The sequence below is a fragment of the Antedon mediterranea genome, chromosome 10, assembly GCF_964355755.1.
Source record: "Antedon mediterranea chromosome 10, ecAntMedi1.1, whole genome shotgun sequence".
Classification (NCBI taxonomy): Eukaryota; Metazoa; Echinodermata; class Crinoidea; order Comatulida; family Antedonidae; genus Antedon; species Antedon mediterranea.
This window is the reverse complement of record NC_092679.1, coordinates 22800644-22825639: the sequence shown is the minus strand read 5'-3', so window position 1 is coordinate 22825639 and position 24996 is coordinate 22800644. Positions and strand designations below refer to the sequence as shown.

At 35.3% G+C, this 24996-nt stretch overlaps 3 protein-coding genes across 3 annotated transcripts in view; all 3 read left to right on the top strand.

Moving 5' to 3' along the window:
- The window catches only part of LOC140061324 (transmembrane protein 151B-like), a 60702-nt gene extending 50665 nt beyond the window's left edge, over positions 1–10037 (top strand). Inside the window, exon 2 of the mRNA XM_072107834.1 lies at positions 8319–10037. Coding sequence (XP_071963935.1) covers positions 8319–10037 — 1719 coding nt within the window. The remainder of the gene's footprint in view (positions 1–8318) is intronic.
- Positions 10038–17670: 7633 nt separating this feature from the next.
- LOC140060305 (uncharacterized) lies at positions 17671–20451 on the top strand. The gene is made up of 3 exons (XM_072106454.1): positions 17671–18242; positions 18430–18492; positions 18949–20451. The coding sequence occupies exons 1-3, from the start codon at positions 18045–18047 to the stop codon at positions 19069–19071; spliced, it is 384 nt and encodes a 127-aa protein (XP_071962555.1). The 5' UTR covers positions 17671–18044; the 3' UTR covers positions 19072–20451.
- Positions 20452–20955: 504 nt separating this feature from the next.
- On the top strand, positions 20956–22872 carry LOC140061056 (cystatin-POGU1-like). The gene is made up of 3 exons (XM_072107470.1): positions 20956–21172; positions 21588–21662; positions 22083–22872. Exons 1-3 carry the CDS (start codon positions 20960–20962, stop codon positions 22173–22175), a joined length of 381 nt encoding a protein of 126 aa, XP_071963571.1. The 5' UTR covers positions 20956–20959; the 3' UTR covers positions 22176–22872.
- Positions 22873–24996: the final 2124 nt, after the last annotated feature.

Genomic DNA, 24996 nt, shown 5'->3' with positions numbered 1-24996 from the left:
CACCAAGTGACTTTCAGGAACAATCCGCCGTTTTCTCACAAATACAGTTTCAAATTTTACTATATTTTAAAAATCGTAAATGAGTTACACTCAAATTTTAAAGATGAGGGCTGAGTAAACGGGACCAGTGGTCCCACTCTAACTTATACTGCACAACTAAGGGGGTACCCTAGTATAATCTCACCAAGTGGCTCCCAGGAACAATCCGCCATTTTCTCACAAATACAGTATCAAATTTCACTATATTTTAAAATATTAATCGTAAATGAATTACACTCAAATTTTAAAGATAAGGGCTGAGTAAACGGAACCAGTGGTCCCACTCTAACTTAAACTGGACAACTAAGGAGGTACCTTAGTATAATCCCACCAAGTGACTCTCGGGAACAATCCGCCATTTTCTCACAAATACAGTATCAAATTTCACTATATTTTACAATATTAATCGTAATTGAGTTACACTCAAACGTTAAAGATGAGGGCTGAGTAAACGGGACCAGTGGTCCTACTCTAACTTCTACTGGACAACTAAGGAGGTACCCTAGTATAATCCCACCAAGTGACTCCAAGGAAAAATCCGCCATTTTCTCACAAATACAGTATCAATTTTCACTATATTTTAAAATGTTTTACCGTAATTGAGTTACACTCAAATTTTAAAGATAAGGGCTGAGTAAACGGGACCAGTGGTCCCACTCTAACTTAAACTGGACAACTAAGGAGGTACCCTAGTATAATCCCACCAAGTGACTCTCGGGAACAATCCGCCATTTTCTCACAAATACAGTATCAAATTTCACTATATTTTAAAATATTAATCGTAATTGAGTTACACTCAAACGTTAAAGATGAGGGCTGAGTAAACGGGACCAGTGGTCCCACTCTAACTTCTACTGGACGACTAAGGACGTACCTTAGTATAATTCCACCATGTGACTCCCAGGAACAATCCACCGTTTTCTCACAAATACAGTGTCAAATTTCACTATATTTTTAAAATCGTAAATGAGTTACACTCAAATTTTAAGGATGAGGGCTGAGTAAACGGGACCAGTGGTCCCACTCTAACTTATACTGGACAACTAAGGAGGTACCTTAGTATAATCCCACCAAGTGACTCTCAGGAACAATCCGCCGTTTTCTCACAAATACAGTTTCAAATTTTACTATATTTTAAAAATCGTAAATGAGTTACACTCAAATTTTAAAGATGAGGCCTGAGTAAACGGAACCAGTGGTCCCACTCTAACTTATACTGCACAACTAAGGGGGTACCCTAGTATAATCCCACCAATTGGCTCCCAGGAACAATCTGCCATTTTCTCACAAATACAGTATCAAATTTCACTATATTTTAAAATATTAATCGTAAATGAGTTACACTCAAATTTTAAAGATTAGGGCTGAGTAAACGGGACCAGTGGTCCCACTCTAACTTAAACTGGACAACTAAAGAGGTACCCTAGTATAATCCCACCAAGTGACTCTCGGGAACAATCCGCCATTTTCTCACAAATACAGTATCAAATTTCACTATATTTTAAAATATTAATCGTAATTGAGTTACCCTCAAACGTTAAAGATGAGGGCTGAGTAAACGGGACCAGTGGTCCCACTCTAACTTCTACTGGACAACTAAGGAGGTACCCTAGTATAATCCCACCAAGTGACTCCAAGGAAAAATCCGCCATTTTCTCACAAATACAGTATCAATTTTCACTATATTTTAAAAAATTTTTTACCGTAATTGAGTTACACTCAAATTTAAAAGATGAGGGCTGAGTAAACGGAACCAGTGGTCACACTCTAACTTATACTGGACGACTAAGGGCGTACCTTAGTATAATGCCACCATGTGACTCCCAGGAACAATCCGCCGTTTTCTCACAAATACAGTATCTAATTTCACTATATTTTTAAAATCGTAAATGAGTTACACTCAAATTTAAAAGATGAGGGCTGAGTAAACGGGACCAGTGGTCCCACTCTAACTTATACTGGACTACTAAGGAGTCACCCTAGTATAATCCCACCAAGTGACTCTCAGGAACAATCCGCCGTTTTCTCACAAATACAGTATCAAATTTCACTATATTTTAAAAATCGTAAATGAGTTACACTCAAATGTTAAAGATGAGGGCTGAGTAAACGGGACCAGTGGTCCCACTCTAACTTATACTGGACAACTAAGGAGGTACCCTAGTATAATCCCACCAAGTGACTCCCAGGAACAATCCGCCATTTTCTCACAAATACAGTATCAAATTTCACTATATTTTAAAATATTAATCGTAATTGAGTTACACTCAAACGTTAAAGATGAGGGCTGAGTAAACGGGACCAGTGGTCCCACTCTAACTTCTACTGGACAACTAAGGAGGTACCTTAGTATAATCCCACCAAGTGACTCTCGGGAACAATCCGCCATTTTCTCACAAATACAGTATCAAATTTCACTATATTTTACAATATTAATCGTAATTGAGTTACACTCAAACGTTAAAGATGAGGGCTGAGTAAACGGGACCAGTGGTCCTACTCTAACTTCTACTGGACAACTAAGGAGGTACCCTAGTATAATCCCACCAAGTGACTCCAATGAAAAATCCGCCATTTTCTCACAAATACAGTATCATTTTTCACTATATTTTAAAATGTTTTACCGTAATTGAGTTACACTCAAATTTTAAAGATAAGGGCTGAGTAAACGGGACCAGTGGTCCCACTCTAACTTAAACTGGACAACTAAGGAGGTACCCTAGTATAATCCCACCAAGTGACTCTCGGGAACAATCCGCCATTTTCTCACAAATACAGTATCAAATTTCACTATATTTTAAAATATTAATCGTAATTGAGTTACACTCAAACGTTAAAGATGAGGGCTGAGTAAACGGGACCAGTGGTCCCACTCTAACTTCTACTGGACGACTAAGGACGTACCTTAGTATAATTCCACCATGTGACTCCCAGGAACAATCCGCCGTTTTCTCACAAATACAGTATCAAATTTCACTATATTTTTAAAATCGTAAATGAGTTACACTCAAATTTTAAGGATGAGGGCTGAGTAAACGGGACCAGTGGTCCCACTCTAACTTATACTGGACAACTAAGGAGGTACCTTAGTATAATCCCACCAAGTGACTCTCAGGAACAATCCGCCGTTTTCTCACAAATACAGTTTCAAATTTTACTATATTTTAAAAATCGTAAATGAGTTACACTCAAATTTTAAAGATGAGGCCTGAGTAAACGGAACCAGTGGTCCCACTCTAACTTATACTGCACAACTAAGGGGGTACCCTAGTATAATCCCACCAATTGGCTCCCAGGAACAATCTGCCATTTTCTCACAAATACAGTATCAAATTTCACTATATTTTAAAATATTAATCGTAAATGAGTTACACTCAAATTTTAAAGATTAGGGCTGAGTAAACGGGACCAGTGGTCCCACTCTAACTTAAACTGGACAACTAAAGAGGTACCCTAGTATAATCCCACCAAGTGACTCTCGGGAACAATCCGCCATTTTCTCACAAATACAGTATCAAATTTCACTATATTTTAAAATATTAATCGTAATTGAGTTACCCTCAAACGTTAAAGATGAGGGCTGAGTAAACGGGACCAGTGGTCCCACTCTAACTTCTACTGGACAACTAAGGAGGTACCCTAGTATAATCCCACCAAGTGACTCCAAGGAACAATCCGCCATTTTCTCACAAATACAGTATCAATTTTCACTATATTTTAAAAATTTTTACCGTAATTGAGTTACACTCAAATTTAAAAGATGAGGGCTGAGTAAACGGAACCAGTGGTCGCACTCTAACTTATACTGGACGACTAAGGGCGTACCTTAGTATAATGCCACCATGTGACTCCCAGGAACAATCCGCCGTTTTCTCACAAATACAGTATCTAATTTCACTATATTTTTAAAATCGTAAATGAGTTACACTCAAATTTAAAAGATGAGGGCTGAGTAAACGGGACCAGTGGTCCCACTCTAACTTATACTGGACTACTAAGGAGTCACCCTAGTATAATCCCACCAAGTGACTCTCAGGAACAATCCGCCGTTTTCTCACAAATACAGTATCAAATTTCACTATATTTTAAAAATCGTAAATGAGTTACACTCAAATGTTAAAGATGAGGGCTGAGTAAACGGGACCAGTGGTCCCACTCTAACTTATACTGGACAACTAAGGAGGTACCCTAGTATAATCCCACCAAGTGAATCCCAGGAACAATCCGCCATTTTCTCACAAATACAGTATCAAATTTCACTATATTTTAAAATATTAATCGTAATTGAGTTACACTCAAACGTTAAAGATGAGGGCTGAGTAAACGGGACCAGTGGTCCCACTCTAACTTCTACTGGACAACTAAGGAGGTACCTTAGTATAATCCCACCAAGTGAATCCAAGGAACAATCCGCCATTTTCTCACAAATACAGTATCAATTTTCACTATATTTTAAAATTTTTTACAGTAATTGAGTTACACTCAAATTTAAAACATGAGGGCTGAGTAAACGGAACCAGTGGTCGCACTCTAACTTATACTGGACGACTAAGGACGTACCTTAGTATAATGCCACCATGTGACTCCCAGGAACAATCCGCCGTTTTCTCACAAATACAGTATCAAATTTCACTATATTTTTAAAATCGTAAATGAGTTACACTCAAATTTTAAATATGAGGGCTGAGCAAACGGGACCAGTGGTCCCACTCTAACTTATACTGGACAACTAAGGAGGTACCCTAATATAATCCCACCAAGTGACTCTCAGGAACAATCCGCCGTTTTCTCACAAATACAGTTTCAAATTTTACTATATTTTAAAAATCGTAAATGAGTTACACTCAAATTTTAAAGATGAGGGCTGAGTAAACGGGACCCGTGGTCCCACTCTAACTTATACTGCACAACTAAGGGGGTACCCTAGTAAAATCTCACCAAGTGGCTCCCAGGAACAATCCGCCATTTTCTCACAAATACAGTATCAATTTTCACTATATTTTAAAATGTTTTACCGTAATTGAGTTACACTCAAATTTTAAAGATAAGGGCGGAGTAAACGGGACCAGTGGTCCCACTCTAACTTAAACTGGACAACTAAGGAGGTACCCTAGTATAATCCCACCAAGTGACTCTCGGGAACAATCCGCCATTTTCTCACAAATACAGTATCAAATTTCACTATATTTTAAAATATTAATCGTAATTGAGTTACACTCAAATGTTAAAGATGAGGGCTGAGTAAACGGGACCAGTGGTCCCACTCTAACTTCTACTGGACGACTAAGGACGTACCTTAGTATAATGCCACCATGTGACTCCCAGGAACAATCCGCCGTTTTCTCACAAATACAGTATCAAATTTCACTATATTTTTAAAATCGTAAATGAGTTACACTCAAATTTTAAAGATGAGGGCTGAGTAAACGGGACCAGTGGTCCCACTCTAACTTATACTGGACAACTAAGGAGGTACCCTAGTATAATCCCACCAAGTGGCTCCCAGGAACAATCCGCCATTTTCTCACAAATACAGTATCAAATTTCACTATATTTTAAAATATTAATCGTAAATGAGTTACACTCAAATTTTAAAGATAAGGGCTGAGTAAACGGGACCAGTGGTCCCACTCTAACTTAAACTGGACAACTAAGGAGGTACCCTAGTATAATCCCACCAAGTGACTCTCGGGAACAATCCGCCATTTTCTCACAAATACAGTATCAAATTTCACTATATTTTAAAATATTAATCGTAATTGAGTTACCCTCAAACGTTAAAGATGAGGGCTGAGTAAACGGGACCAGTGGTCCCACTCTAACTTCTACTGGACAACTAAGGAGGTACCCTAGTATAATCCCACCAAGTGACTCCAAGGAAAAATCCGCCATTTTCTCACAAATACAGTATCAATTTTCACTATATTTTAAAAATGTTTACCGTAATTGAGTTACACTCAAATTTAAAAGATGAGGGCTGAGTAAACGGAACCAGTGGTCGCACTCTAACTTATACTGGACGACTAAGGGCGTACCTTAGTATAATGCCACCATGTGACTCCCAGGAACAATCCGCCGTTTTCTCACAAATACAGTATCTAATTTCACTATATTTTTTAAATCGTAAATGAGTTACACTCAAATTTAAAAGATGAGGGCTGAGTAAACGGGACCAGTGGTCCCACTCTAACTTATACTGGACTACTAAGGAGGCACCCTAGTATAATCCCACCAAGTGACTCTCAGGAACAATCCGCCGTTTTCTCACAAATACAGTATCAAATTTCACTATATTTTAAAAATCGTAAATGAGTTACACTCAAATGTTAAAGATGAGGGCTGAGTAAACGGGACCAGTGGTCCCACTCTAACTTATACTGGACAACTAAGGAGGTACCCTAGTATAATCCCACCAAGTGACTCCCAGGAACAATCCGCCATTTTCTCACAAATACAGTATCAAATTTCACTATATTTTTTAAATCGTAAATGAGTTACACTCAAATTTAAAAGATGAGGGCTGAGTAAATGGTACCAGTGGTCCCACTCTAACTTATAGTGTACGACTAAGGAGGTATCCTAGTATAATCCCACCAAGTGACTCCCAGGAACAATCCGCCATTTTCTCACCAATACAGTTTCAAATTTAACTATATTTTAAAAATTGTAATTGAGTTACACTCAAATTTTAAAGATGAGGGCTGAGTAAACGGGACCAGTGGTCGCACTCTAACTTATACTGGACGACTAAGGGGGTACCCTAGTATAATCCCACCAAGTGACTCCCAGGAACAATCCGCCATTTTCTCACAAATACAGTTTCAAATTTAACTATATTTTAAAAATTGTAATTGAGTTACACTCAAATTTTAAAGATGAGGGCTGAGTAAACGGGACCATTGGTCCCACTCTAACTTATACTGGACGACTAAGGGGGTACCCTAGTATAATCCCACCTAGTGAATCCCAGGAACAATCCGCCGTTTTTCTCACAAATATTTAATTCCTAATACCATAAAAGCCATAAGTAACAATGAAAATGTAAAGAATGCACAAACGGCGTTTCATAGTTATTGTTGGCTGGAAAAAATAAAAGTGGGCTGGCTTATTGTTGGCTGGCTTATTGTTGGCTAGCTTGACACAAGCCTCACTCGTTAGGCAATAATAACAATTCCCTTTCCCAATTTCTTTCTTTACCTATAGAGGGCTCCCTTCCGTTTGTCACAAGATTGCTAACGGCGTGGTTTCTACCAAATAAATTTATTTAAGCAATGCATTATGGGTCAATTTTAATTATATATTCACGGCAAAATAAATGTATCTGCGGTATATACATTATGGAGAAATGACAACACGTGACACTTATAATTAATTAGACATTTTAAAAAATAGAACGAGAAAGCAATAAACCGAAATAGTTGAATTGAAAATGGCATAAATTAAGTAGTGATTCTCCATGGCCACTGATTAATATATCATTGCTAAGAGGAACAGATTTAAGAATTTAACCTCATTTAAACACTTCGTATTTTTGTTTGATGTAGTGCATTTATAAATAAATAGATCATTAAACCATAAAAAAAAGCTTGATAGAGGCGTATAGTAACCCATAGCAACCGTGCTGTTAGAAATCATGACTAACTAGATGGTAATCCTAATGTTATCAACGAAGATGGACTTTGATCGTACTCTTGATTGGAAAATAACAAAGCATCTGTCAAAACTGATAATTTGACTTTAATTTGCCCTTTTCTGACTTTCTTTCCCATAGTTGTAATTTACATTTTCACTGTGTGAGATTTGAATATTAAATTTAATCGCTGCATAGAAAGCTATTAGGCCCTATTAAGGCAACTGTATAATATATTCAGTGTAGGCATAAAATGTATAATATACAGTATTCAGTTTAGGCATGCAATTTTGTTTCTTTCACAAAAATGATACCGTAGATGTTCCTTCCTTTATTCTTCCTGACAACATTATATAAAATGCTACCAGACAACTAGTATTCCCGCCAAACGATCAGTATGACTGGGTACAACCAAGATAAACAACTTTGACGCCACTCGGGTGGACAAAACACCCAGATGGTTGCAGGGAGCGTATAGTGTTGTAGAATGGGACGGACCTAGCAACAGTTAACTATCTTGCGCAGTGCTCTATATAATCGTCGATATCTTGTTTTTGTGTTTGTTAAGCCGCTATTGGTTTATTGTCTGGTAAAAATTGTTTTAAAGCTATTGAATAGTTACGTTTGTATACCACTTTATGTCTTTCAGCAATCTCCCTCTAAGAACGGATGTTGTTCATCGTTGAGACGGGAGACACATTGGAAATGTCTGATCCTGACTGCTCTAATGGGCGGCAGCATTGCTGTCGTAGGCTGGTGCGAAACCAAACTCGTCAACTACATCATGACAGACGAGATCACTGGAAGGCCTCATGATGAATGGGGTAGCCCGTGTGAAGACGGATATCTTTACATACCAATAGCTTTCCTGGTTCTTTTATACCTTGTGTATTTTGTGGAGTGCTGGTATTGCGACGTACGCATGGCATTACAATACCGCGAAAAGATCGACGTTGTATACGAACGAATTACTCAAATGCGTGAAGCGTATCCCGTCGTGTGGTGGCGGGCGATTTCGTATCACTACGCCCGCCACACGCGCCATGTTACACGGTATCGCTATGGCGATTCGTACACTAGCACACAAGAATACATTGAACGGATAAACACCCACTCTGCGGCCAGTGCGTTTGATTTTAGCGATATTGGAGTAAAAGATGTTTCCAAAAATTTGGCGGGCTTGGAAGAACATTGTATGACACAGGTTGTATTTTCAAAAACGTTTATCTTCGCGAATGTACAGGCGGAAAACGAGTACCTTTCTCAAAGATTCCGATTCTTTAATGATAATGACGGAAGGGATGAATATATGGAAACAAGAGAAGGATTAAGTTTAACAGATATTGATTTTAGTGATGAAACCGTTTCGTATGCTTATTCAGATAAGCTTCCTTGGTATTTCAACCTTTGCGTTTATTGGGTACTTTCATTAACATTACTATCTTGGCCATATCGCGTATGGATAGAATACAAAATTGCGCATGTGCACTACCAGGTAGAGAAGATTTTTGGAACTAACTTTGCCTTTACTTATCCAAATGATCGGTTAAGACCAGGAAGAAACCGAACTATACCACGCGATATTACTGTAAGTAGCGAAACTAGTATGGAGCAGACGATAAGAAACAATAAACACGTGATTCCTAGCTACTCGGAGGCTTTGCTCATGGAAGCTGTGAACGGCGGCCGTGGAGCCACTAATGCCAATGGGCGAACGCGGTCTATACGAAATGTTCGATCAACGTCTGCGTATGCTATGGGCAATAATAACTCTTACGGAAGCACAACATTGAATGGACAAATCTTCCGCTCCTCACAGGGGCATCTAAGTTTACATGACGGTGGGAGTCAGGATATTAGCGCAAATAGGCGTCTCACTAGAGACATTTCATCCTTCATTTACAACACACTCGGGGCTTTTATATCAACCGATGACGAAGGGAAACGAAAGCTTTCCAAAGTGAAGCGAAAGACATTTTCTGACACGCAGCTATGTAAATTAACTTCTCCAATTGACGACAATGATCGTAGGTTGCAGCGCAATTCAGTACGGACCAAAAGGCGTGGAAATAAGCGTAACCAGCACCACGAGAGTCTTTCATTGCTGTCGACAGATTTAAATACTGATAGTGAAAACGCGCCGTCGATAACAATTGCCCGTCCTACAACGCTTCCAATTGATAGTCAAGAATTCCCAACAGTCATCCATGCTTCTCCACCCCCTTGCTACGACGTAGCTATGAACATGTTGCAGCCGACTGGAGAGTTATTGTCTCCTAGTGATTCTACTGATGGTGCTTCGGGTTCTACATCATTTTCACATAATGATCCAAAGGATAGTACTAACAACGTTGAAACAACTTTATAATAACAGTAAACACAGTAGTTTGTTCCTTATACCCCTTTCACACCAAAAGCAAAACACTCCGGAGACACCCCGGAGTTGACGTCCCGCTGTTTGGTGTGAAAGGTAAAATCAAGCAACTCCGGAGTTTAAAACTGCGGGGTTGAACAGCTGAACATTCTCCGGAGAGCGAACTGCGGGGACACCCCGGTGTTTTGGTGTGAAAGGTACCAACATCAAACTCCGGAGTGTTTCGGGTCAAAAGGTCATCCTCACACGATCACTCATTGCTTTAGTTTTATTTAAATACTTTAAATATTTGTACAAAATATATAGCGGGTTTAAAAAATAATAAGTAGTATCAATAAAATATTATATTACTTCTGAGACTTTTGAAAGTAATTATTAAATTAAAAATATTGTTAATTAAAATTATTCTAATGATCGTTGCAACGATGTAAACAAACAAAATAGAGGGCGACATTTACAATTTTATTTTATAAACCCCGGTGTTGCTAGGTTGGTGTGAAAGGGGTATCTCCGGAGTTTCTCGACGTTTTGAATGGTCATAAACCCCGGGGTGTCTCCGGAGACACTCCGGAGTTTTGGTGTGAAAGGGGTATTAGTCATGCTGGAAAATGTTTGGAAAGATATTAGATAGCTTTCAGATCTTACCAGCACAAGCATGCGCAATTACATTCAAACCCAAACTAAAATCTGTATGAAAAATGAGTCCAATTCAGACGGTATCGCCAACGTCTCCCTACCCGTAAGCACAGGTAGTGAAGCCGTGAAGTTCGTTGCCGGGCTGAAGCAATTTTCATTTTATTAATACTACTTCGCTTCAGGCCTAGATAATTTCAGAATTTGACTTGCTATCTTCTCTTATAATGCTATAAAACATGTATTCCATTAGCGTCAACCATGATGTAGCTTAGTGGTCCTTTTCAGTGACACGATTGCTGATTTATGCATGGTGTCTTGTTGTATCCTCTGTAAATTAGACATTACCACGCAGTTTTCGAATTGAGATTGATTTTTTTAGATTCAATAATGTATTGTACGTATACTTACTTAAAATATGAACTTTCTGCCGCTGGGACTGTATTCAACTGTCGCTAGTACAGTGTCATGTTCACATTCTCTTGTTTGTTCCGGTATCATTACCCAAATATATCTTAACAAATTAGAAAAAGAGTTTTAATTTTTGAACTAAATTATTATTACTATTTTTGTGGAAAGAGGAAAGATGGGTTGAGGACGAAATGTAAGCTTTATACTTTATAAAATCAGATGTCATGAAAAGTTGTAATTGTAGAGGACGTGCATCGTCGGTAAGATCAAAGATCATTCCGATCCGCTAGCCTATGCTAATGCACTGTTCTCAGCCAATCAAACAAGTCTCTTTGAACACCATGTCGCTTCTTTATTTGGGAAGTATAGTTGCTTTATTGACATGCATGTGAATTGAAAATACATTGTCAATTTTTATTTGGTCAAAATTGGACAATGAAAAGTTCATTTTCTGACGACTGAGAATATTATCAAAATATGTAATTTTTAAATTTGAATCATATTTTTTCGCAAAATTCATAAAGTAAATTTACGTCAATCCAACGACGCATGCGCAGCAGGTAAGAAGGCTTTAGTTAATAATATAGCAACATCTAAGCCCAATGTAAGTCCTTCTCTCTTGTGTCCATGGCCAAACTAAACTCATAGAAGAAAATATGAGAATACCCATATAATTTAACATTTACATACACATAATGCATGTATGAGGACATTTTCAAAGGACAGAACAGTTAAGTAGAGTTGTGTCATAATATGTAGATACTGAATATGATGAAATGTATACCATAATATAAACAATTTACATTGTAATCATCATGCAATAATACAACGGTATGCATTATTTTACATTTACAATTGATGTAAAGAATTCTTATAGTGAAATTGTAAGGTGTTTTAGTATACGTTATACCTTGAAGTCGATCGAATACCTTGACTAGAACAAGCTGCAAAGGACAATTATGAACAACAAGAGTGAAATGAAGGAATTATCTAGAGTTATAACAAACTTAAATGTACTATTATTTATAAATGACACAGTAAAACTAATAAAAGTTTAAATGTTTGAACCGTACTAAAAAAATGAAAGAAAAATAAATAAATATATGCCAATTGTATAAAAGTAAACACAGTACAAAGACTTTTGATAATGTGTTTCCGGTTTTGATTATGACTGTTTTCCAGATAATTGGTTATTATAATTGGTTGATAATTCAATATTGTACATCCTGATTCATTACCATAGTTTGATGTGTTTGTTTTTCTTAATTACTATGCATTAAACCTTACAAAAACAATTGTTCAGCAGTTTAAAAATAGTTACTGTCAAACGAATATATTAATATAATAATGAGATGAGAATTTCCAGATACCTCTTTCATTATGTTATTATTGTAGAAATAAAGTTTAATTTGATTAGACAGTGTACACAAATAATCTAATAGAAAATCAGTAATTATGATGATCAATCGTAATCAATAAAAATAATGGATATCCATTGGTATTGATTGATATTTTGTTGATTAGCAATATCAATAATTTTAATAGAATTCTATAAACACATTTTTGTATTAACATAAAAAAACTATGAAAGAATCAACATTTTTTAGTTTGTTTGGGAATTTACGTATTTTTAAAAATAATTTATACTGAATATTGTTTAAGACTACTTCCTGTGCAATATGATTTCTTTTAATAAACATCCTTAAATTCTTTAATTACAGTTTTTAATAAGTTTCAGTTAAAATGTAAATGTATATAGTATTTAACATTATTATGTTCCAGTGAGTCAATTCATGTGATCGTATTTGGGTTTTATGGGAAGGAACTATTTCCTTATTTTTACATTTTTTTGATAAAGTTGTTTAAATACTATTGAAACAAATATATTATATAATTATAATAAATGCATAAGGCAGGTCCTTAATTGAATGTAAGGACAAATATTATAAAATAAGAAGTGCTACTTGATTTTTTAGTTGGGCTTCCTTTATGATGGTTGTATTATATTCATGTCACATGGTAAAAACATGTGAAAATGAAAACTGAACTCTCCATTATGGCACACATACACTTGAGTGTTAAATTTACTTATTCAACGCAAGGTGGGCCCGCTCACTTTAGAAGAAAACATAGGTACAGTTATTAATCAGAAAACCGTAGCAGATTCATTTAAATGGTAGGCCGTACCGTCATCACTGAATCGCACAGTTTGTTGTCACTTAATGTAGGGTAGGCCTAGCCAAGCACTGGCCTTTTTTTATTGACACTGTCCTTCCATCCCAGACGATCGAAAGTAACTTTTACCCTAGCACAAAAAGCGAGCAAATCCTTCTCAGTAAGTGCAAGTTTTAAAATGTTAAACTTCGTAAGAGCCCAGGTGCGGGCACAAGATAAATGGGGTTTCCCGTGAATGGTGGGATACGTATATGCCTAGTCCGTTCTTTGGTGCATTGAATGCATTTCTGAAAGGTTGCATCATCACCTCAGTGAGGTGCAAATACCTAGTTAAATATGAAGCTACCATATTTATGAACTGATATATGCGAATAATGGGTTGGGGGTGGGGGTGGTGTTGAGAATATTAGACATTTTAGACAATTGTGATAGGAAAGGAAATTATATATCCGTGGTGTTACTGTATTATCTTCAAATTGTTTCTTCTATTCAGAATAGGCGAAATAAACTATCCCTCTGAAGTTTATTAAGTTTTACAGTAGCCTACAATTTATTGAGATATTTTAGTAACAGTAGGCCATTTCAGGGCCCGTGATTGTGGGAATATAGGCATGGTATTTGAGCATTCTTAGGAAATATTTCCTAATAATGGCTACTCTAAATACCATCAACCAACATTATTTGGATGAACAAAAATGGGTTTTATCGATTAAAGAATCTTTGCATCAATATGCTTATTATACGTTTCTATTACTTGTGTCGATCGAGCTATTAAGGCCTATCATAAGCAATATACCGCCATCCTTACCACTAAGATCATCTTGTTTATCTGTGTTTGACTGATGGTTTAAATAATATAACAAGATTATCATTAATATAATTATCAGTAGGGAGGTTTCACATGAGCCCTAACATAAAACTCGGAAGCTCCGCTAACTTTGTAAACAAATTGATTTGCGCGTGCGCAAGTATGTTACAAAAAACTGAGTTATATGTGCGTCGAGAAAACGAGTATCGAAACATAGAAGAATAATTAAATTTCTGCTATTTTTCTTTCTTAACATTATTCTGCTTGCGCGTTGAATGTTGGGAAATAGCGTAAAGTTAACGTTTGCGCGCGCTATAATAATACACCAGACCATAGAGAGCGCTATAATAATACACCAGACCATAGAGAGCGCTATAATAAACATACACATTGGCAGCTATAATGGTAAACATCGGTATGTCGGTGACAACTCATTATTTCAGTCATTAAACAAGGCACGAATTGATTACAACCATCTTAGGTAATAAATGTTAATGTTGGTACAGAGGTGTTAAAAGGCCCGAATAATGAATAATTAAGCTATTAGTTCACAAATGTCACGCCATTGCTTTACTGTTCCATTCAATGCTAATCGTGACTATAAATCCTATTTTATATAAACTTTTTTAAAAAAACTGTTAAAATATTGGTGTTTTCTTTTGTAATACAGTTGAAAACTTGCGAGGTGACGCTTTGGGAGAAACAATTGTCGAAAAGATCGGCGATATGGACTGCGAGGCTAATGACTAACAATTTCATATTACATATATGTGCACATGTTTCTCAAACAATATTTCTGCTAGTTTAAGTTATAATGAGAAATTAGGCTAATAAAACTGTGTTTTGGAATGAGTTACGATACGGATGAATTATGAATAATTAAACTTTTATTAATCTATAATGTATCTGCTGTCTGCTTATTCGATGCTAATGTAACAAGCCAGAGATTTTGTAAATACTGTACAAGTACGAATGCATTTAGCCGATTATTTTGTACTTGTCGTCAGAAGTTTATCGACCGACATCACAATATGTCTATTTCTCATGTGCAGTAGAGCGTTTCTTTGATTGAATAACTGTCTTTGTACTATTATGACAGCAAGTTCAGTTTAGATTTTCAGTAAATTGAAAAAGTGTGACGGCAAAGTTAGGCCTAACGATTGTTTATTGAAATTCTAAACACTGTAACTTATCCATCACTATTCAACTATTAAATTGTAAAATGGATTGCGTGATATGAAAATGGATTGATAGAAAAACTTAATAAAGATACATTGTAGTCTGAATATTAGGTATTTATGGTATGCTGAAGCGGAGGAGTGTTTTTGTAGTGTTCCACTTACAATTTTTACAATGAAATATTTTTGTTTTGAAAATCGTTCAAATCGTGTACCAACAATTAAGCTAACAACATAACATTCATTTTCCAACAATGATGAAATTCCGTGGGAGTAAAATACTAGGGCAGAAATCATAATCAGCTGAATAATCTTTTACGACAAGGCCTAATATTCGATTAGTAATTCCCTCTGACCAATAACTATCTAATTTCCAAAAAATGTAGTTGCAATATGACATAAACAGCTTTTTAGAAATAAAATGCATTTTATACCAACACTAAAACATCTTAATCTTCAACATCATCTGGTACATTATTCGTCTTTGGTAGAAATTATGTTCGAGAATCATTTCCATGAATCTTACGGTGGCCCGACGGTCATTTTTAATTGATGTACTTTTTTAGTTCTTTTTTTATGTTTCCTATTCAGGTAGTTTTTTTTTGTATGCCAACTGACCCTTTCAGTTGCGCACTGTATATTATTGTGTACGACCAAAAATACAAAGTGATATGAAGAGAAACAGGTAAAATAGATTGAGAAATATGTAGATCTTACAACCTCCCAACATTCTTCTCAGATAAAAGTACATTGATTAAATACATGAAATTGATAAGTGAGTGAGTGATTGAGTGGCCCGAACAGTTAAAGCAGTGGAACCGTAATTTCGTAGCCATAACATCGGCAAGGGTTCGATGTGGCTCACTCGCTCCATGGTTCACGACGGCTCACCAATTACACCATTGTGACATTGCAAGAGGGCTTTTAGTAGCCTACCCTAAGTAATAATGTGTATTACGTTCACGACTGATTGAAGTAAAACTAAACAAGAGTATCCAGTTTCTATCTTCATTGTGAATCTATCAGATATTTGCTAATCGAAATATCAATCGAAATCACGTGACTGCCATAACGCAGGCCAATTGTCGTGTATATAATTATAGAGTTACAGAAGATTGCTCAGTAATAGGAACCAAATATTCAAATTACCATCCAGAACTGCCCACTTGAACGACACAATCCTCTATTTCATCCACCTGCTTAATGCCTGATCCCATTGTATTTTTTCCTTTTTCATCTTTTTATGTAGGCCTATTTTGTATATTGGTGTTTCTTTATATTTTTAAGAGTCTGTATTATGGATTACACGCAATCTGGCCATTGACCACAAGTTGTAACATTTATTTTATTTTTTTTAAATAAAGTATATAAATAAATATACTGTATACATACACATAGAAATTTTTGCAAGTTTAAAAATAAATAGAAGGAAAGGTGAGAACCGTTGTGAGAATAAATAGTCGCTAAATGAATGGTTTTAAGTAGGTTACATAGGTTACGGCAACCCAAAACGGATTTTGTTTTCAATGATATGAAAAGATTAACAAGGATAACCCCGTTGTTTAATTGAGCTATTATTGCGATATCAACCACCATACAAATGAAAACAGCTTTTCCTGTTTGTTTGTTCATTTTTATACTGGGTGACCTCTTCAGTCAAAGACTGATCTCCCAGAGGGCCCAGTTGGTGATCAGTGGCTGTGATGTACTAATACACCGGGGTAACCCCCTACTCGTCTCGAAAGATGTACTAGGTTCTTTAAAGTGCACACGAGCTAGTTGTGTACACTGGACCTGCGGTTTATAGTCCTTATCCGAGAAGACTGCATTTAATGATAATAATCGATGATATAGAGTAAAAAATTAGTCTATATAATTCAAATACCGTATACAGTATAAATAATTATTTCATGTTAATAGTGTTGCGTTGTTTTTACGGTTTTGTCTATATTTTTCAGATTTTTATTTGGCAGTCTATAAACTGGTATAGCAATATCCTATTCTTTTAAATTCAAAATTGCTTATCACAAAAATGTTTTAAACGATTAAAAAGCAAACGTATTATTGTTAATGGCAAAATAAAATACAATTATCAATCCAATTCATTACATGATCATCCCATAATGGTAAGAAAATCTATTTAAAAATAATAGGCCTAACTAATTAGATTCAAATTAAATTCATAAATTTATAGATTCTATATAGAAAAGAAGAAACAAGTCAGACAAAAATAAATCCTATAGAAATTGAAATTTGAAATAAATTTGAAATAATATGCTTATATAGAAATGGTGCTATACTTTAGAATAGCATAGAGCTCTATAGAATTCTATAGAACATTGTAAGGTTTATAAAACGTTTTTTTTATGGTAATTTCTACCATTGATAACCAAATCACTGACTAAAGTCACCTTGTGTTTGCTCACTATATTACCAAGTGACAGTAGAGAAAAGCGACACTACCAAGTGACAGTAGAGAAAAGCGACACTATCGAGTGACAGTAGAGAAAAGCGATACTACCAAGTGACAGTAGAGAAAAGCGACACTACCAAGTGACAGTAGAGAAAAGCGACACTACCGAGTGACAGTAGAGAAAAGCGATACTACCAAGTGACAGTAGAGAAAAGCGACACTACCAAGTGACAGTAGAGAAAAGCGATACTACCAAGTGACAGTAGAGAAAAGCAACACTACCGAGTGACAGTAGAGCAAAGCGATACTACCAAGTGACAGTAGAGCAAAGCGACACTACCAAGTGACATAGAGCAAGCGCTACTAAGTGACAGAAGAGAAAGATGGCTACTATTTGGTGTTTGCTGTTGTCGTTTATTTTCCAGGCTAGTTGTAATCCAATAACTGGAAAAGAAGTCGTGTCTAATCCCCAAGAAGATCCCTCTATTTATTTAATCTACGGACCTGCAATCCAATGCTTGATTGATTCAGAAAACGCAGGAGAGACCTGCATACCTGCCATCACTAAGGCCACTAAACAGGTAGGTCGATTATGTTGAATCCCTTGTTGTTAAATAATATTAATTACAGTATTTTTTAATGAGTACTGGTTTGTTTGGATAGAATAATGATATCTATATATGGATGGATTAAAGGAGCTTTTGTTGCGAAGTTTTTTCCATGACAGTTTTTTCATATAATTTAGTAATGACCGTATTGTGCTTATAGATTGTAGACGGAACTCGTTACGAATTGTATCTCGATTTGAACCAAGATTACGGGTGCACAAGGGTAAGTTTATTTAACGGCCGTTCACACACAGCCATATAGTAAGTGCAGTCGATATTGAAATGATTGAGCCTTGGGAGAGAGTTGTTGGGTTGATGCTACTAGAAAGCAACGAAAGGAGTAAACGCTACGCAAGCAAGTTGAGACCAATGAACTGTCGCTTGTCAATGGTCAACTCGCTTGCGTTGCGTCACGTCCTTGCGTTACGTCCTAATGAGAACCAAGCTTAAGTGATTTGACCAATCACAAATGTTGGATTATTCGAACTGTCGCTTGTCATTGGTCAACTTGCTTTCGTTACGCTTATGGGGTTTACTTGTTAAATTACGTCCGACCATCAAATCTTTTCTAATTTTTTAATTATCAGGGCGATCTAAAAGTTTCACGTCGAACTCTTATGCCAACATATTCCCATATACCTGTTACTGTACGCTTTTGATATATTATTTTCAATTACAGACAGCGGATTGCTATGTGACTGTGTGGGACAGACATACAGGCCAACTGATTGACTGTGAATGCCCCGCTCCAAGCATGGCTCGAAGGCTGTTGGATTATTTGCTTAGTTTCCAGAAAGCTTAGACTTTGTTTGTTTGATGTTAATACGGGTACTATTATGGGCAGAGTGAACAGTAATTATAAAGAAATTGTTTTTTCATCTTGTCTATCTAGTAGACAATATTATATGTTTCTATTGCACAAATATGGTATCCTAAACCTATGACCAGTTAGGTACCTAAAATGTTATTGTCAAATACCCCACTAATGTATATAAGCACCGTAAATAAGCCAACTGTTGTAAGGTCATAATATTTTTACATTACGAATTAAAATTGAAAAACAAATGTTTGCGCCCTATATACGTACGACGCAGGAGAGTATAATTTCAAACTTTCAAAATCTGTGCGGCGAGATATTAGATTGTGGCCCCCAGCCGCGCGATGGGGTAGTTGGCTAGAACTATATAGCACTTTTCGCTCTGCTCTACAGTAAAGTAGTAAAAAGACGCATTTGTGGCACATGCAAGGGAAACCAGACATAAGTCGAAATTTCAAAAATTGAGATTTCCACAAATACTGAAACTACATAATCCAAGATTTAAAATGCTGAAAAAAATGTTGATACCATATCTACTTCCAGAGATATCTCAGTCTAAAGTTTTGGTTGTTACAATTAGTGTTTAAAGAAATGATTTTAAAGTTAAGTAACACAGTTTACGCCTTAGCAAAAGGGTATTCTAATTGTTTTATTTCAATGAAACTTCGAAGCTTCCTTAATTAACTATTGTTCCATTACTATGCACAATTTTCATTAACATCAACCCAATTGAACACTTTAAATTTAAGCATAGAACATGATAGGTTTTTTAATAAAAACCATACATAATTTATACCATCTTTTTAACCAACTTACTACACAAAATGTTAAAATGTATCTATTTTGTCTCAAAATAGATACACACCAAGGTAATGTAAATAAATATTGTTTCAGCTATCACTTTCTGTAAAAATAAAAAAACGTAATTTTTCAGCCTGTGATCTGTGATCAGATTGAAAAGAAAATGCTACATTACATTTATGTATGAGTCGTTGATTTTGTTCTTTACCTACGCATACAAAACAAGGAACACACAAGCTTAGGTTTAAAATATATCGGCAATGCTTAATGGAGTCAGACGTTGACTTAAACAACATTTGTCTATTATAATAAATACAATTTCTGTGATGGCGCTGTGTAATTATTCGTATTATAAGTGTGAATACTTATAAGGAAATACGGTGTACACTTGTTCCTATTGTTCATTATGTGTTTTGTTAGTCCATGGAGGGAGTTTTGACTTAATATTAGTAAAAAGATAAATATTTTTTACACATATGGCGTTTCATACGTATACTACTTGCGCTGTATTTACAGACAAAAATTGAAACGTCGACTGTTGGACTAACTAACTAAAAAGACAATAAATACAGCAAGTCTAAGTTTGAAGTGAATTTTCTTGTCGTACGTGAGATAACCCGGTTTGCATACATTACGTATTTTAGCTTGAATTCCGTTATTTAGAATATCTAAGTTATACGTTGATATCGGCAGTGAAAACCTGTGATGGCATATTTAGTTTGACTCTTAATTTGTCATTGCGTGAGCCATAAACTCTTTCTGTTCTCAAAAGTTTGTTAAAATTAATCACTTTTTGTCCTTTTTTGTCACTAGATCCATGGTCGTCTTTATGTACTTTTTCTAATCATTGTCATAAATATTTAAAATTCTATACAACTTAATCTTCTTTAGTCAACCATGTCTACTATTTTAATTTCATCATTTTGGCTTAGTAAGCTGTTTGACATTCACAAATAACAAGAACTATAATTTGGTTAACAAAAGGGTACAATATCAGAATAATTATTGTATTAATCAGTCTGTTTAGTATGCCAGTGTTGGCATTTTAGCTCATTAGTATTGCTAGATGAATATGGCACGTTTGGTGCTCCTTCTGTTATTGGTGACTCCGTTTGGGTTTATTACTGTTAGTGAAGTAATGGGCATTGGAGAAGTACAGCCGGCCGATAACAATGACGTTAAAGAAGCCATGGCCTTTGCAATTGAAGAAATCAATTTAAAGGAAGCATCGTCTTTGGACACAGCGAAATATAAAGTTGTTGAAATATTCGCAGCCACTAAACAGGTAAAGGTACAACATAACAACGACGTAAGTGTAGGCGCAATGCAGATCGATTAACTGCCATTCAGTCTAAGAAACATACAACACAATGATAATCGTTTGAACGAATTGCTTATTATTTTGTAGACATCTAAAATTCTGTTTGCATTGATTCTTAATTCTTTGATTGTTTCATAAACTATTCACATAGAATAATTCGGTCGATAACTATAAGCAGAAAGTTGTAATTTCAACTCCCTGCTATATGCCTAAGTATATTCGGTTATGTTGAGTGTAACTTCACAACCGAATTCATAATAAACTAATTAGTAACATTACAAGCGATTTGATAAGCGTAATAATAGACAACACTTGTATTTGTTCGTACACTTTAAAAAAACACGCAGCTATCAAAAACCAATAAATTATTGTTTTCCAGGTAGTAACAGGAATGCTTTACTGTATCGAGTTTCAAGCGTGTATTACTAAAAATCTCTGTGATTGGAATGTTCCTGTAAGTCGAAATCGTTGTTGTAATGTTCACCACTTCCGTACATTGTGGCCAGAACAAAAAAAGGGAAAGGAAAAAAAAAACATAATAATGGGAAATATTCCTCAGAATTATTTTTGTATGCTAGATTTCCTAAAATTAAGCCTATCATAATAGTAAGATAGCTAGATTTGGCCACTATGCTTCTGTATGGAAGATCAATATTCATGAAATTTCCACTAACCTATAGAGGGCAACTTGCATCCGGCATACAGGTCAGATTATTAATTAATCCTAAATTGTATATACTGAATTGATTCCATTAGTTCCATAAATTAACTATTTACTAGTTAATTAACTAGTTATTTACTACTAGTTACATTCACATGACCTTTTGTGTTTTCTTTTTTTTAATAATTTTACAAAATTTATTTTGTATTACAGATGGAAACTTGCAATGTGACTGTTTGGAAGAGAATGTGGCTTTCACCTCCGAATGATAATGTGCTCAAAGAATACAACTGCAGCCCTCTTTAGTAAAATTATGATACCTTAATTACTACGTTCGTGTTTTTCCTTAGTGGGTGTGTCCAACATTTATTATTTCGTCATTTACATAATAATTTCATTATTTTACTCATTTTTCGACAACTCATAATTCTATGACGGTGAATAATCTTCTAAATCAGCTAAATTTAATCGTACTTTAATTTGTAACATCTTTAGCTTGTTACATTAGCATACCGAACTCGGTCCCGCTACCAATTCAGGATAGTCCAATCCAAGCTTTCGACTGCAATCCTGCTAAATTCCTACTGGTAATAAGTAATAATAATAATAATAATAAGCTTTATTTAATCACGGATACTTAACTCAACTAAAAGTTGTTTTTCAGTAAGACCGTGCTCAAAGGAAAACACTAACAATAATAAATGTAAAAAGTAGATATCAAATCAAATAATAAAACAATTACAGAAGCAAAATAACAAAAGCAGATAAAAAAACAAGGATACACTTACTAACTATAAAATTAAATAATACACTACATTTAAATAAAGCTACATGAAATTAGCAGTTAACAGTTTCTTAAAAAGAGAGACAGGGTTCACATTTTTAATATCTTCATGTAGCTCATTCTTAACCTTGGCACCTCTATGATAAGCTACGTTTTTTGTAGTTTGTTTTTGGTTTTGGTACTATTAAATTTGGCTTAGTTCTAATATTATAGTAATTGTTTTTGATATTGAACTTACTTAATAAATATGGAGGTACAAGGTTGTTCATAATCTTAAACATAACAATAGCTTCATTTATATATAATCTTTCATCTAAGTTCATCCAATTTAGACTTTGTAGAGCTTGAGTACTAGAGTCGGTTTGAGATTTGTTTGTAATAACTTTTGCTGCGCGATTTTGAAGAACTTGTAGTGTTTTACTTTGAGTTATATTTGAACGTCCCCAAACAACATGGCAATACTCAAGATGAGGAGCCATAAGTGATTTGTATAGTTTGCATTGAATTTCTATTGGAAATATATTATTAGTCTTTTTTAAGTAGTACAAGCTCTGCAAAGCCTTAGATTTTACATTATCGATTTGTGATTATTATCTAATATCACACCAAGGTGTTTACATTTATTTACACGAGAGATTGGTTCTCCATCTATGTTAATGTTGACTTGTAAGTCAGATAGTTTACTTAACCTCTGTCTTGTTCCAATTAACATAAATTCAGTTTTTTTAACATTTAGGCTAAGTTTGTTGCATATGAGCCATCTTTTAAGACACAATAAGTCAGAATTTATTGTTTCAGTAAGGTTATTAATATTATTGGAAGTGTAGTATATGGCAGTGTCATCAGCATACATAGAAAGAGAGCATTTATTTACAGCATTAGGCAAGTCATTAACATAAAGGAGAAACATTAATGGTCCTAGGATGGACCCCTGAGGAATTCCACATACACTGTATGTGACTTTCATCAGAAAAATCACCATTTACATTGGTTATATGTACACGATTATGCAGGTAGTTTTCAAACCACTGAATAACATTTGAATGAAAATTGAAAGATCTTAGTTGATAAGAATACTGTGATTTACTGTATCAAAAGCCTTTTTCAAGTCTATCATTACTAACCCAATATAATTTCCAGTGTCAATGGCTTCTAGCCAGGTCTCTGTGATATTAAGCCTACTGATGCTAATAATTGCCTTCGGGCGCGAAATATTACACAATACTTGTTTTCATTAAATTTTGGAAAAGGTATCATTTATCAAAAAGATCACCTATAATTCTTCAAAGTGTAATTATAAGGTAATCTGAACGAAACAAAATATTGGTCAAAGGCGCGGCGTGCTAAAAAGATTTGTCCAATTGACCGGAACTCTCACACTGGTGGCGCCAACGGGAGGGGGCAGGGCTCGTGGAGAGCTGCCACCCCTCCACCGTCGGGGAGGATTGACAAAGTATTTCCTGATAAAAATAAAACCCTACTGAGAGTGTACAAATACTCTTACTTTCAGATACTTTTAAAAATTATTTAAAAAAACATTTATTCATTAAGGCATATGGAAATCATGAGGTTTCTTAAAGTTCTAGAATTGTATAGTATACTTTTTCCAGCATTATCTTTGGGGTGCCTCTGTCTTGGTTGTTGTCTCTGAGCACCCGGTCGTCTGTGGCAAGGCAAATTTGTATCCTGTTCCTTTGTTTGGTCACCTAGGTAGGGGTCCGGGACCGCGACAGAACGAGAACGGATGGGGACCCTCCAAAGAAATTGCATTTTTTTGTCAGGCATTTGTATGATTTGTTTTCATTTTTTTGAATGCGCCTTGAGCACTCTTGAGTGGTATGTGCGCTATAAAAATCCTGTTATTATTATTATGTTATACATAATCAAGGATGTTCATATTTAAACACGACCCGCTTGACGACCAAGGCCAATGGATGATATAAGTTATGCAAAAAAAGACAGATATATCCAATGTTTGACCCGTATTATTCAAAGGAAACGTAAAAACATCGATCGTGGATCAAAATAATTTTCGGCACGTAAAACTGAATCAGCCAATAAATTAATGATAATGAAACCGAGGTGTGTTTATCGTACAATACAAATTTAATTAAAAGAGAAGGTAATTTGAATATTTATTGTTAATTGTTTATTGTCCTTGATTCCAGATACGGTTAATTTAGTTATTAACAATAGTTTATTAAAATTTATATAAAGTGAGTGACCATGGTAAACTGTTTTTACAATCAATACTAATAGTACAAATTTACTTAATTAACAAAAAAAAATAGAATTTATATATATATATATTGTTAATTATCTATAATAATATTTGTGATGACA